The following is a 13,232-nucleotide window of genomic DNA, read 5'->3' on the forward strand; positions in this document are numbered from 1 at the left end:
TAGAATTAATAATTTTATTTATTTTTCTTTTTTGAGCAAATTAATAATTTCATTTTAAATTATAGTACATGTATAAATATTATATGTACTCGAAAATAATTCTAATATAATATAGTATTAAGAATTGTTTATTGGTAATTTTGTTACATTGATATTTTTTGATATTTTGATTTTTTTTTTCAAGTGTAATTTTATTTAGTTATAACTTCTTAATTTAAATATTATTTTCTTGGTCCCAAGTGTATTCTTGGATAGATATTCTACTGTATTTCGAAATGGAGCCTAAAATTCCACACAATAGAATAGATACTACAAATCTCAAATGTAAATAACTCTACCAGTACCACATCGATAAAAAATGAGGTTGTCTTCCTTTTTACCAAGTACCTTCCTGTTTACTTTGTCCTTATTTGGGACAAAAATAATTGAAGTATTAATTAATTAATTTGATTGTATATAGCTTACAACTCAAAATTTGTGGCTTTAATCTTATATATATGCTATTAAAAGTGGAAATTTATTGTTTAGTAATATTCTAATGATCAAACTATTAATAAATTTAATTTCTATTATATCTTGGTGTGTTTTTACATTTTTGTGCTTTGATTACTTGTTTGTATTGCTTGTTCTTCTTTGCTATCATTTTGTGGTGTTACATTACATGCAAGTTTTTCTATTTTTGAAAAATAAATAAATATGTGTTAATAATTGAATTATTGAACTGTCAAATATGTTATAGAGTTTATATGCAACTTGAATTAATTTTAGATTCCAATTGTTCAATTGAATTGGTGGAATGTAGTCATTATATGATTTCATTTTCAATAATTTTACAATTAATTCATTTGTAATTAAGATTAGAGTAAATTGCGCATAAATACGTAAGTTTAACTTTTTTATAAATAAATAACTAAGAGTATTTCTAATATAGAGTTATAAATATAGTGTATTGCTATTTTTTAGAATATTTTGCTTAAATTTAACTCCAATAGTTATGTAAAATGTGTGTCGAATTTGACCCATGTAATATCTGCTAACTCCGAAAGGGTATTTTTGTAATTTTATTTAGTTGAGAGTATTTTTTTTTATTATTTTACATATTTATGGATTTAAATATGTATGAGAATTTTTCTTTGTGATGATATGATATTATTGGCATGTGCATAATGCCTAATAAATATATATATATTTGGCTATTATTATATGGGTGTGTGAATTGTTTGATTTTGGTACATATTATTATTAGTGTAGGAATAATAATAATGATGAATGTTAACTTATAATAATATTGGGATTATTATTTTGGTCTAATAATATGGGTAAATATTATTATAGTGTTAAAGGGTATATTTAACATTATTATTATTATTATTATTAATGTTATTATATTTAAATTTAACGTTATTATTATTATTATTATTATTATTATTATTATTATTATTATTATTATTATTATTATTATTATTATTAAGTTGAGGTTGTTAATACGAAACAAAATATGATGTGGTTGTACGTATATACGCATGAACCGAACCGAAATTTTGGTGGAATGAGAATCGTTCTACTTCGGTTCAAAGCGATCTCTCTGCTTGAGTTTAAACACGATAGAAATTAGGTTTTGAGCTCTATTTTCGTACACCAAAAACAGAGAACGAACGAGAGAGAGAGTGAAATATACGGCGTATACGATACTGAAAATTTTCGTTTCTTCAAGCGGAGCGCAACCTGGGTGAAAGTGGGGGTTTGGGACCGCTTATATACGACCTAAGGAAGCTTTTTAACGTGGTATAAGGGGCGGAAGTCGTCGTTTTAAGATTCGCCATTTTTGAAGCTTCAAAGGTGCGGCTTAGTTACGGACTCGAATTCGAACGTGTTTAAGCTTGTTCTTGGGTCAAGGGAGGTTATATTTGAGTGCATGGGACCCTAAGGATTGTTTTTGACGTAGGAAAACGAAGCTTTAACGTCCAAAACGAAAATCCAACATTTTGACTCCATTAAAGACGGTACACCGCCAACGAAGAAGACGACCCCGATCTGCCTTCTCTGACCACTTTTCTTGATCGTTTTGAGGTCTTGAGCATTGTGGAGAGCTTCCCCAATCGAAAGGACGCTTCAAGAGCAATCGGAGACAAAGTTACACTTTACCGGCGACGAAACCGACGAGAACGCCGGCGACCGCGTTCTGACCGTTTCTGAGGTGTTTTTCTTAGATATTTTTGTATATTTTGATTCCTTATTTTATTCTAAGGTGCTTGGTGAAGTTTCATAATTTTCTGAATTTATTTAGAATTATTGTGAATTATTTAGTATAATTCATAGATTAATTATGAAAAATACTTAGGGTGCTCAGAAAAAACTAGATTTATTTTATATGATAGACTATGATATATAAACTGTTATAAAATTGGTAGATTGAATTTTCAGGCGATTATGTATTTTTCATGAATTATTGATGTTATTTCTTATTTTAATTATGAAAAATACCTAGGTTGCTTAGAAAATTCAAAAAAAATTATTTATGACTTAGTACAGATTATAAACTATGTTAGAAGAGTTAGATTCAGTTTTTAATCAATTTTGGTATTTTTCATGAATTTACTTAATTAATGCTTAAGTTAATTATGAAAAATGGATAAGTGTTGTTAAAATAGTAAAATGTATTTTTGAAATACCATTTACTGTCTATGATATCAAATGGAATAGGTTTTATTATTTATTGGTTGCTGTAGGTATTTATTATAATTATTAGTGATTAATTAACTATTTATATGGGTTTTAATGAGAATAAATAGTATTTTAGTAAATTTTACGTAAAAAGGTGTTGTATGAATTCATGTTTTACGTTAAGAATATTTGTTTGAGTGCATGCAATATGTTTGTGAGAATCAAAATAATAAATGCTTATGCATGGTGTGTCATGCAAGTGAAATGGACCTATGTGTTACATATTTTTACGTAAGTTTCTGTATGGGTTTAGAGATTCATACTTGAATGTATTTTGAGTGTATTGTTGTGTTAATGAATGTTTAGGATCTTGTTCTCAACAAGGAAATTCGTTGAGGTGCTCGAGGTAGCAAGTGTGGTCTTAGCAACTGAGGTAAGAAGAGTGGACATCTGTGCACAGGGTGTATGTTATGCATACAACTTGGGTTGTTTGCTATTTAATTTGATTGTGTTATGATTTCTTTTTATTTTGTGAGCATCGTTAGCATGAGAATGATATTAGGGTCTTGCTGCTTGTGTGAGCATAACACTTGCAGGTTATAACTTTATCATGGGTGAGTACAACTTATGGTAATTAATTGCCCTGTTGGATGCCAAGTGTGAGAATAACACAAGGCAGGGCAGTTTACCTCATGTCTGATCAACATGAGTGTATAGTTGATCATCGTATGTGAGTATAATGTGCGATATGAGACATGATTTGTGCATGTGAGAACAACATGCGTTGTGGATATATTTATGGAATGTGAATTACTGTTGATTAATATTAAAGAGTAATTTATGTCAAGTAACTAGTTAGGAGGGTTATGTCCTACAAAGCTCTTCTTACTGGGCGTTAGCTCACGGGTACTCTGTGTGCAGGTAAGGGTAAGGCCAAGCAGTGAGATTGAAGAGCTCGAGGCGTGGATTGCATGTTAGGGGGGCTGGCACAGTATTTTGTTTTTAATGTTTTTAACTGCTAAACATTTTGGAACTATTATTTTGACTTAACTAGTTCTTATTTAAGTTTACAGTACTAAAAGTATTTTGTTTTAAACAATGATATCTCATGCTTGGATATTTTTTAATAAAGAAGTATTTGTTTGTCTTTATCTTATTAAATTGTTTTATACGGACTATCCTATGTGACATCTCGGGAAATCGGGGTGTTACAATATGGTATCAGAGCAATACGGTCCTAAAGAATGTGGTTAGCCCTAACATGTAAAGTTCACCGCCATGAGACGAGCTCGACTCACTGTACTGTAAGTGGTTATTACTTATAATTTAGTTGCCTTAAATTTCTGCAAGCGAGAGGGTAACATTATTTTCATGTAAAATTGATGATCAAAATGATCTTGATGTGTTTTGGTTTGTGTGGTTCAGGAGTTTAGAAATGCCTCCTAGAAGGTCAGTTAGAGTGGGTCGAGGTCAAGGTCGAGGTCGAGGCCAAGGCCAAGGCCGAGATGATGGAGGGATCAATGAACCACCTCAAGCACCACAGGGATGGGAAGAGCGCATTGCCGCACTGGAAAGAATCATTCATAGGCAGGATGAAGAACTTCGTCAGCTGAGACGTCAACCGGAGCCGCCAGTCCAAATAAGGCAGGATGCAGAAAATAGAGACCCACCAACTGCAGTGGTATATCCTGCTACAGAGGCTAGACATGAGTTGTTAGCAGAGAGATTTCGAAAACAACACCCACCTGAATTTGAGGGAGGCATAGACCCGGTAGTGGCTGAGGAGTGGATAAGTCGCATAGAAAGCATTTTGCAGATGCTAAGGGTCGATGGGAATGACCGAGTGAGGTGTGCATCTTACATGCTGAGAAAAGATGCTCGTATCTGGTGGGAGGTGGTGGAACAAACAAAGGATGTAGATACCATGAACTGGGATGATTTCGAAAGGGTCTTTAATGAGAAGTATTATAACTCAGCAGTTCTAGCAGCAAAGGTCGATGAATTTACTGGATTAGTCCAAGGGATTCTTACTGTGACTGAGTATGCACAAAAATTTGATAGATTGGCGAAATTCGCTCCAGATCTGGTACCTACTGATAGAGTGCGAGCACATCGATTTGTGGAAGGCTTGAAACCAATGGTTGCTCGAGATGTGGAAATTGTGTCAAGGGGTCAATTCAGTTATGCTCAAGTTGTCGAAATGGCTCTTACGGCTGAGCGGAGTGAAAACAAAATTTGGAAGGAAAATGCTGCCAGGAGAGAATCTAAGAAAGGTGGAGCCAATTCTAATGACCACAAGAAACGGGGACAGGACCAGTCCGGGCAGCCAAGTCAAGACAAGAGGTACAAAAGTGATAACGACCAACGATTTAATGGCAGCAGTGGGCGAAATATTCCAGAATGCCCTAAATGTACCAAACGTCATCTCGGCGAGTGTCGCGCAAAAGCATGCTACAAATGTGGAAAAGAAGGACACATCAAACGCAATTGCCCACTGTGGGGACAGACTGGGAACAGAGCAGAACCTAAGAAAGATGACAAGTATGTTCCAGCCAGAGTTTTTGCCATCACTCAAGCAGAAGCTGAAGCCAGTCCTTCGGTTGTATCAGGTCAGATTCCTATGGCCAACACCACTTGTAAAGTTTTGTTTGATTCTGGTGCAACTCATTCCTTTATTGCTAGCACAATTGTTAATCATATAAATGCACCGAGTGAATTATTTACTGTGGGGTTTGGGACCATGTTACCATCTGGGGAGGTTGTAATCTCTAGAAATTGGCTTAGGGGAATACCTGTCAGGATAGATGGTAGAGAATTATTTGTAGACCTGATTGTATTAGATTTATTTGATTTTGATGTAATCTTGGGCATGGATTTTCTTACCAAATATGGAGCATCAATTGACTGCAAGCAAAAGAAAGTTGTTTTCACACCAGAAGATGGAGAGACATTCGAGTTCAGAGGGATAGGAAAGAAACCTCGCACCCCTATTATTTCGGCAATGAAGGTTGGGAAACTATTGCAGCGTGGGTGCTTAGGGTACCTAGTTAATGTGGTTGATGACACCAAGAAAATTGAAAGAAAGCCGGAGGAAACACGGGTAGTTGCTGAGTTCCTTGATGTATTTCCAGAGGAGTTACCCGGGTTACCACCACACAGAGAAATCGAATTTGTGATAGAATTAGTGCCCGGGACAGCACCAGTTTCCCGCGCACCATATAGAATGGCACCATCTGAATTGAAAGAACTCAAAATACAGTTGGAAGAATTGCTTAAGTTAGGGTTTATCAGACCTAGCTACTCTCCGTGGGGCGCACCAGTTCTATTTGTTTAAAAGAAAGACGGTACTATGAGAATGTGCATAGATTACCGAGAACTGAACAAGGTGACTATAAAGAATCAGTACCCATTACCGAGGATTGACGACTTGTTTGACCAACTTCAAGGAAAAAAGGTGTTTTCTAAGATTGATCTTCGTTCAGGATACCATCAGCTAAGAATCAAAAATGAAGACATACCGAAGACAGCCTTCAGAACGAGATACGGGCATTACGAGTTCATGGTGATGTCATTTGGACTTACAAATGCCCCAGCAGCTTTTATGGACCTCATGAACCGAGTCTTCAAGGAATATCTGGATCAGTTTGTCATTGTATTCATAGATGATATACTGATTTATTCTAAGACAGAGGAACATGAGGAGCACTTACGCTTGACCTTGCAGCGACTGAGAGAACATCAATTGTATGCCAAGTACAAAAAATGTGAGTTCTGGTTGTCCGAGGTTGCATTTTTGGGCCACATTGTCACTAACGGGAGAATAAAAGTAGATCCTGCCGAGGTTGCTGCAGTGAAAGAATGGCCTAGACCAAAGACCGCCTCAGAGGTTCGAAGCTTTTTGGGTTTAGCAGACTATTATAGAAGGTTTGTTGAGGGGTTCTCAAAGATAGCCACACCCTTAACAGAATTAACTAGGAAGAATCTAAAATTTTCCTGGTCAGACAAGTGTGAGCAAAGCTTCCAAGAGTTGAAGAATAGACTTATTTCAGCACCAATCCTCAGTTTACCAACAGAAGAGGGACAATTTGCGGTATATTGTGATGCATCTAAACAAGGGTTGGGTTGTGTTCTAATGCAAGAAGGGAAGGTAATTGCTTACGCTTCAAGGCAATTAAAAGAATACGAACAGAGATACCCGACACATGACCTAGAGTTAGCCGCAGTGGTTTTGGCACTAAAAATTTGGCGTCATTATCTCTATGGAGTGAAATGTGAAATCTACACCGATCATAAGAGTTTAAAGTACTTTTTCACCCAGAGGGAGTTAAACATGAGGCAGAGGAGATGGTTGGAATTGGTCAAAGACTACGACTGCGAGATAATGTACCATTTCGGTAAAGCCAATGTGGTAGCGGATGCACTCAGCCGTAGAGGTCCCGGACTAGTTTCCACTTTACAAGGAGTATCAAGGGAATTAGTGGAAGACATGGAACGAGCTGGTATAGAGTTTATTACAGGGCAACTTGCAAAGGTCACACTTCAATCCACTTTGTTAGAAAGAATTAAGGAGGGACAGACGACAGATCAAAAGCTCAGTGAACTAAAGCAAGAAATTTTGAATAGTAACGCCAAAGATTATGAAATATCAGACACAGGATTAATTCGGTTCAAGGGACGAATTTATGTGCCCGATAATGATGAGCTCAAGAAGGGGATATTGGTAGAAGCTCATACTACACCTTATTCAGTTCACCTCGGGACCACTAAAATGTACCATGAACTGAAAGCATTGTATTGGTGGCCTGGTATGAAAAATGATGTAGTTGAATTTGTGGCCAAATGCTTAACATGTCAACAAGTTAAAGCAGAGCATCAAAGACCAGCAGGATTATTACAACCACTGAAACTCCCTGAATGGAAGTGGGAAGAGATTTCCATGGATTTTGTGACTGGGTTACCTAAGACTACAAAGAAGCATGACGCCATTTGGGTAATTGTGGATAGGTATACAAAGTCTGCTCCTTTTCTACCAGTATGCATGACTTACTCCATGGACCATTTTGCTGAACTTTATGTGAATGAGATTGTGAGATTACATGGGGCACCGTATTCTATTGTTTGTGATCGAGATGCTCGGTTTACTTCATCTTTTTGGGGAAGCTTACAGAGAGCAATGGGAACTCGATTGAAGTTCAGTACTGCATATCATCCAGAGACAGATGGTCAGACTGAGAGAACAAATCAGATCTTGGAAGATATGTTGAGGGCATGTGTGATAGATTTCCAAGGATCATGGAGCAAATACTTGCCTTTGATTGAATTTTCTTACAGCAACAACTATCAGTCTACTATCGGGGTAGCACCCTATGAGATGTTGTATGGAAGAAAATGCAGGTCTCCACTACATTGGGATGAGTTGGGAGAGAACAAACTCTTAGGGCCAGATGCGGTTCAACACACCAACGAAGCTATTCAGAGGATCAGGGCTAGAATGATCACAGCTCAGAGCAGACAGAAATCTTATGCAGACCTGAAGCGGAGGGACATTGAGTTCGAAGTGGGTGATCATGTGTTTCTTCGAGTGACACCACGAAAAGGACTCTCAGTGAAGAGATTTGGCAAGAGAGGGAAACTAAGTCCCAGATATGTTGGTCCATTTCAGATATTGGACAAAGTAGGCAGTGTAGCTTATAAAATAGCTTTACCGCCATCATTATCTGGGGTGCACAATGTATTTCATGTATCCCAACTTCGAAAATATGTGTCAGACCCATCACATGTTTTGAGCTATGAAACACTGGGTTTGCAGGAAGATTTGTCCTACAATGAACGTCCGGTAAAGATTCTTGATCAAAAGGATAGGATTTTGAGAAATAAGACAATTACCCTGGTGAAAGTCCTATGGAGAAACAGCGTGGTTGAGGAAGCTACTTGGGAGCTAGAGTCTGATATGCGAGAACAATATCCAGAATTATTTGAATAAATTTCGGGACAAAATTTTCTTTTAGAGGGGGATAATTGTAATATCTGCTAACTCCGAAAGGGTATTTTTGTAATTTTATTTAGTTGAGAGTATTTTTTTTTATTATTTTACATACTTATGGATTTAAATATGTATGAGAATTTTTCTTTGTGATGATATGATATTATTGGCATGTGCATTGTAACGCCCTAATGCTAAGGCACACTATAGTGCTTTTTCAATTATTGTGCAATCTTTGCTAATCAAAGAAGTTTCTCGAAAAACGTGTCAAATTAAAACTTTTGCATTAAATATTAAACTTTGTAATATAATAAAATATTTACAAGTGCCGGGATCCCGTTTTTAAACTTTGTAAAAATAACATTTCAAAATACACATTTAGTACAGGTCGCACAGCGACTATCAAAATACCATTTCCAGATGTCCCGAGACCGAACACTCCAGGTCGCGCTGCTTTGACATGTACAACCCATCTGAGCTCAAGTTCACCCATGTTCAGCCTTCGCCTTTCCTTTACCTACACATGGAAGCAGAACTGTGAGTCGATAGACTTAGTAAGAAATGCATATAACATATCATATAATTTCCGACCTGTAATTAGGCGCCCATACACCTATTTACAGAGCTTATTAGATGAGTATGAACGTTCAAACTACTTGTGCTATTGACCATGATATCACTCCTACCAGCTTTATATTCTAGCTGTAGGACCGACACTATGTTCCTGCCGCTATGATAGCGTCAACAACACCCGAAAGTATAATTGGCCATGATATCACTCTTAACCAGTACGATACCTGTACTGCTGAACCGACACGATGGTTGTGTCACTACGATAGTACCAATTCATACTTTCGGGGGAGAATATCACTCTTAACCAGTACGATGCCTGTACTGCTGAACCGACACAATGGTTGTGTCGCTATGATATCACCCGAACATATACAATGATACAAACAGCATGCATATATATATCATACATATACATACACCCAGATAATCACATTACACATTATACACAGTTCTTACCTGTTTTCCGAATTCAAGTGTGCTGGCCGATCTGAACGGAAATCTTGTGCTAGATGGATACCCTAATCACATTTTGAAACCGGGTAAGTTGCATGATTCAAAACCCTAATCTCGGGAAACCCAAAACCAAAACCCTAGGTTCTGCTATGCTCTTAATGGGTTATTCTAACTTTGGAAATGGGGAAACACCCAACCGAGGCATCGAAAAGGCAAAAATTGAGAAAATGAAAGGCCCGGAGAACCCTGCCAAAATCGGCTAGCCGGTTTGCACCAGTATTCCCCAAACTTTTCATTTGTTGCTCAATTCTTCACCAATTTCCATGAAACCTTCCAGAGCTCCTATTCAATGTACAAACAATAAAACCCAGCCAGTATTTCACAGAATAAACCAATCAAAAACAATTTGCCATTAAAGCTCAAAGCTTTGAACTCAATGTTCAAAGTTGCACAAAACCAACAACACCCATTAAAACCAGCTACTAGGAACTTAAATTAACTCAAACTAACCCTAGAATCCGAAATTCAAACAACTCTAACCCTAACAGCCCATGATTTACAATTTCACTACTTCAACTAATTCAAAACTTGAAAATTAGAGAAGAGACCATTAGGGCTTACCTTAGATTGATTTCCCCCCTTGAATCCTTGCTGAAAACTCAGAAAAATGGCAAAGAAAATTGGTTCTTGCCCCTTGATTGTCCCAGCCGAAAGAAAGAGAGAGAGAGAGAGAGAGAGTTCATGAAATGTCTATTTTCCTTCTTTTTCTTCAAATGAGATAAATGAGTTTGGCTAAGCTTAACTCTTGCTGAAATAAATTTCTAGGTGTCACTTTCTTAGGGCAGCCACCTATCCTTCAATAAAGGAATTGACTAAAATGCCCTCCAACTTAAAACTTAGGTGCTTCACCAAACTAGGGGTAAAATGGTCAAATCCCATAACCCCGCTCAAACCCAAAAATTTATTTTCTCTAAAATATTCCCCACTAAGAAATAAGGTTCTAAACTTACCCATGTGATCAATCTAGCCATCCATCGCATTTTCCGTTGTCGCTGAGCAAAAATTACAAAATTAACATATTACACATATAAGCTAAATAATACCCCTAGAGTTTAATAAAATCTCCGAAATTGAGAAATTATAACTCTAATATTTATTTCTAAATATTGGGGTTCAAAATTAAATTAATTCACAAATAATAATAAAATAATAAAAATTAGTGCTAATTGCCTTTACTAATCCAAATTACTAAAGCGGTCATTACAATTATCCCCCCGTTTAAAGGATTTCGTCCCCGAAATCTAATCAGAATAGCTCTGGATGTTGAGTCCTCATATCCGACTCTAATTCCCAGGTGGCTTCTTCCACCTTACTGTTCCTCCAGAGTACTTTAACCAGTGCAATAGTCTTGTTCCGAAGAACTTTTTCCTTTCTATCCAAAATCTGCACAGGTTGCTCTTCATAGGACAAAACTGATTGTAGTTCAAGGGCTTCATAACTCAAGATATGAGTCGGGTCTGACACGTATTTCCTCAACATAGAAATATGAAATACGTCCTGAACAACCGATAACGCTGATGATAAGGCTAGCATATAAGCTACCTGCCCGACCTTCTCGAGTATCTGAAATGGCCCAATGAACCTAGGGCTTATCTTAACTTTCTTCCCGAGGCGCCTAATACCTTTCATTGGTGAAACCCGCAGGAAAACATGTTTTTTCCCCTGCCTGAAATGTAACATCTCTGCGCTTCAGATCAGCATAACTTTTCTACCTGCTTTGAGCTGCAAGCATCTGAGTCTTGATCTTATAAATAGCCTCATTGGTCATCTGCACTAATTCTAGACCCAAGTACTTCCTTTCTCCCGTCTCGTCCCAAAGAATAGGAGAACGACATTTTCTACCATATAACATCTCATAGGGAGCCATCCCTATTGTACTCTGGTAGCTATTGTTGTAGGAGAATTCAATTAAAGGCAAGTACTTACTCCATGAACCCTCAAAGTCCATAACACAGGCTCGCAGTAAGTCTTCCAAAATCTGAATAGTTCTTTCTGACTGACCATCAGTCTGAGGGTGAAAGGCTGTGCTAAAGTTTAACTTGGTACCCATAACCTTCTGAAGACTCACCCAAAACTTTGATGTAATCTTTGGATCCCTATCTGACACAATAGATTTAGGGGCTCCATGGAGACGAACTATCTCCTTTGCATACAATTCAACGTACTGATCCACTGAATATGTAACTTTCACTGGTAGAAAGTGAGCTGACTTTGTGAATCTGTCCACGATGACCCATACTGAATCATACATCCCCGTAGTTCTAGACAAACCAGTTTCAAAATCCATTGCAATGTTCTCCCACTTCCATTCTGGAAGGACTAAGGGTTACAGTAACCCTTCCGGCCTCTGATGTTCAGCCTTGACTTGCTGGCAGGTTAAACATTTGGACACGTAGTCCACCACATCTCTCTTCATCCCATACCACCCGAAGTAGGGTTTCAAATCCTGATACATTTTGGTGGTTCTCGGATGCAACGAATAAGGCGTGGTATGAGCTTCATCCAGTATTTCTTTCTTAAGCTCATCAACGCTAGGAACACAAACTCGAGCTTTATATAGCAACATTCCACTGTTCGAGACTGAAAAACCTCTAGGCCGACCAGCCATGACTTCGTCTCGAACCTTGACTAGCTCGGGATCTTCCAGCTGTGCCTTTCTGATTCTCTCCAACAGATCAGATTGGAGTGTTAAATTATGTAATTCCCCGACCACGAACTCAATTCCTGCACTAACCATTTCCGAGGCTAGTTGAGGAGCTATCATAACCGTAGTACAAACTTGCCCGGGACCTTTTCTGCTTAAAGCATCGACCACAACATTGGCTTTCCCGGGGTGATACAGTATTTCACAATCGTAGTCTTTAACCAACTCCATCCACCTTCTTTGCCTCATATTCAGATCTTTCTGGGTGAAAAAGTATTTAAGACTCTTATGATCTATATAAATTTTACACTTTTCACCGTAAAGATAATGTCGCCATATCTTTAAAGCAAAGACCACAGCAGCGAGCTCTAAATCATGAGTTGGATAACGCTGCTCATAATCTTTCAATTGACGAGAGGCATAGGCTATGACCCTGTCAGCTTGCATCAGAACACATCCCAGACCCTGTCTGGAGGCATCACAATAAACCACAAATTTTTCTTGATCTGATGGCAAAGCTAACACCGGAGCTGTTATCAAACGTTGCTTCAACTCCTGAAAACTTGTTTCACATTTATCTGACCACACAAATCTCTGATTTTTTTCTTGGTCAATTCGGTTAGGGGCATAGAAAGTTTAGAAAATCCTTCGACGAAACGTCGATGATACCCTGCTAACCCGAGAAAACTTCGAACTTCCGTCACAGACTTGGGCCTCGGCCAGTTCTTCACTGATTCTATCTTATTTGGATCAACCATAATTCCATTCTTCCCAACAATATGACCCAGAAAGGACACCTCAGATAACCAGAATTCGCACTTTTTGAACTTGGCATACAACTTGTGATCCCTAAGT

General features: G+C 37.6%; 1 protein-coding gene across 1 annotated transcript; it reads left to right on the plus strand.

Moving 5' to 3' along the window:
- Window positions 1-1,758: 1,758 nt before the first annotated feature.
- On the plus strand, window positions 1,759-5,998 carry LOC133032593 (uncharacterized). Its single transcript, XM_061106607.1, has 2 exons — window positions 1,759-2,197; window positions 3,031-5,998. Exon 2 carries the CDS (start codon window positions 4,100-4,102, stop codon window positions 5,996-5,998), a length of 1,899 nt encoding a protein of 632 aa, XP_060962590.1. The 5' UTR covers window positions 1,759-2,197; window positions 3,031-4,099.
- The last annotated feature ends 7,234 nt before the right edge of the window (window positions 5,999-13,232 follow it).

The sequence above is a fragment of the Cannabis sativa genome, chromosome X (assembly GCF_029168945.1).
Source record: "Cannabis sativa cultivar Pink pepper isolate KNU-18-1 chromosome X, ASM2916894v1, whole genome shotgun sequence".
In the NCBI taxonomy this organism is placed as follows: domain Eukaryota; kingdom Viridiplantae; phylum Streptophyta; class Magnoliopsida; order Rosales; family Cannabaceae; genus Cannabis; species Cannabis sativa.

Excerpts from the sequence above, each read along its gene's own strand:
- LOC133032593 (XM_061106607.1), top strand. The coding sequence starts at position 4,100 with ATGCCTCCTAGAAGGTCAGTTAGAGTGGGTCGAGGTCAAGGTCGAGGT.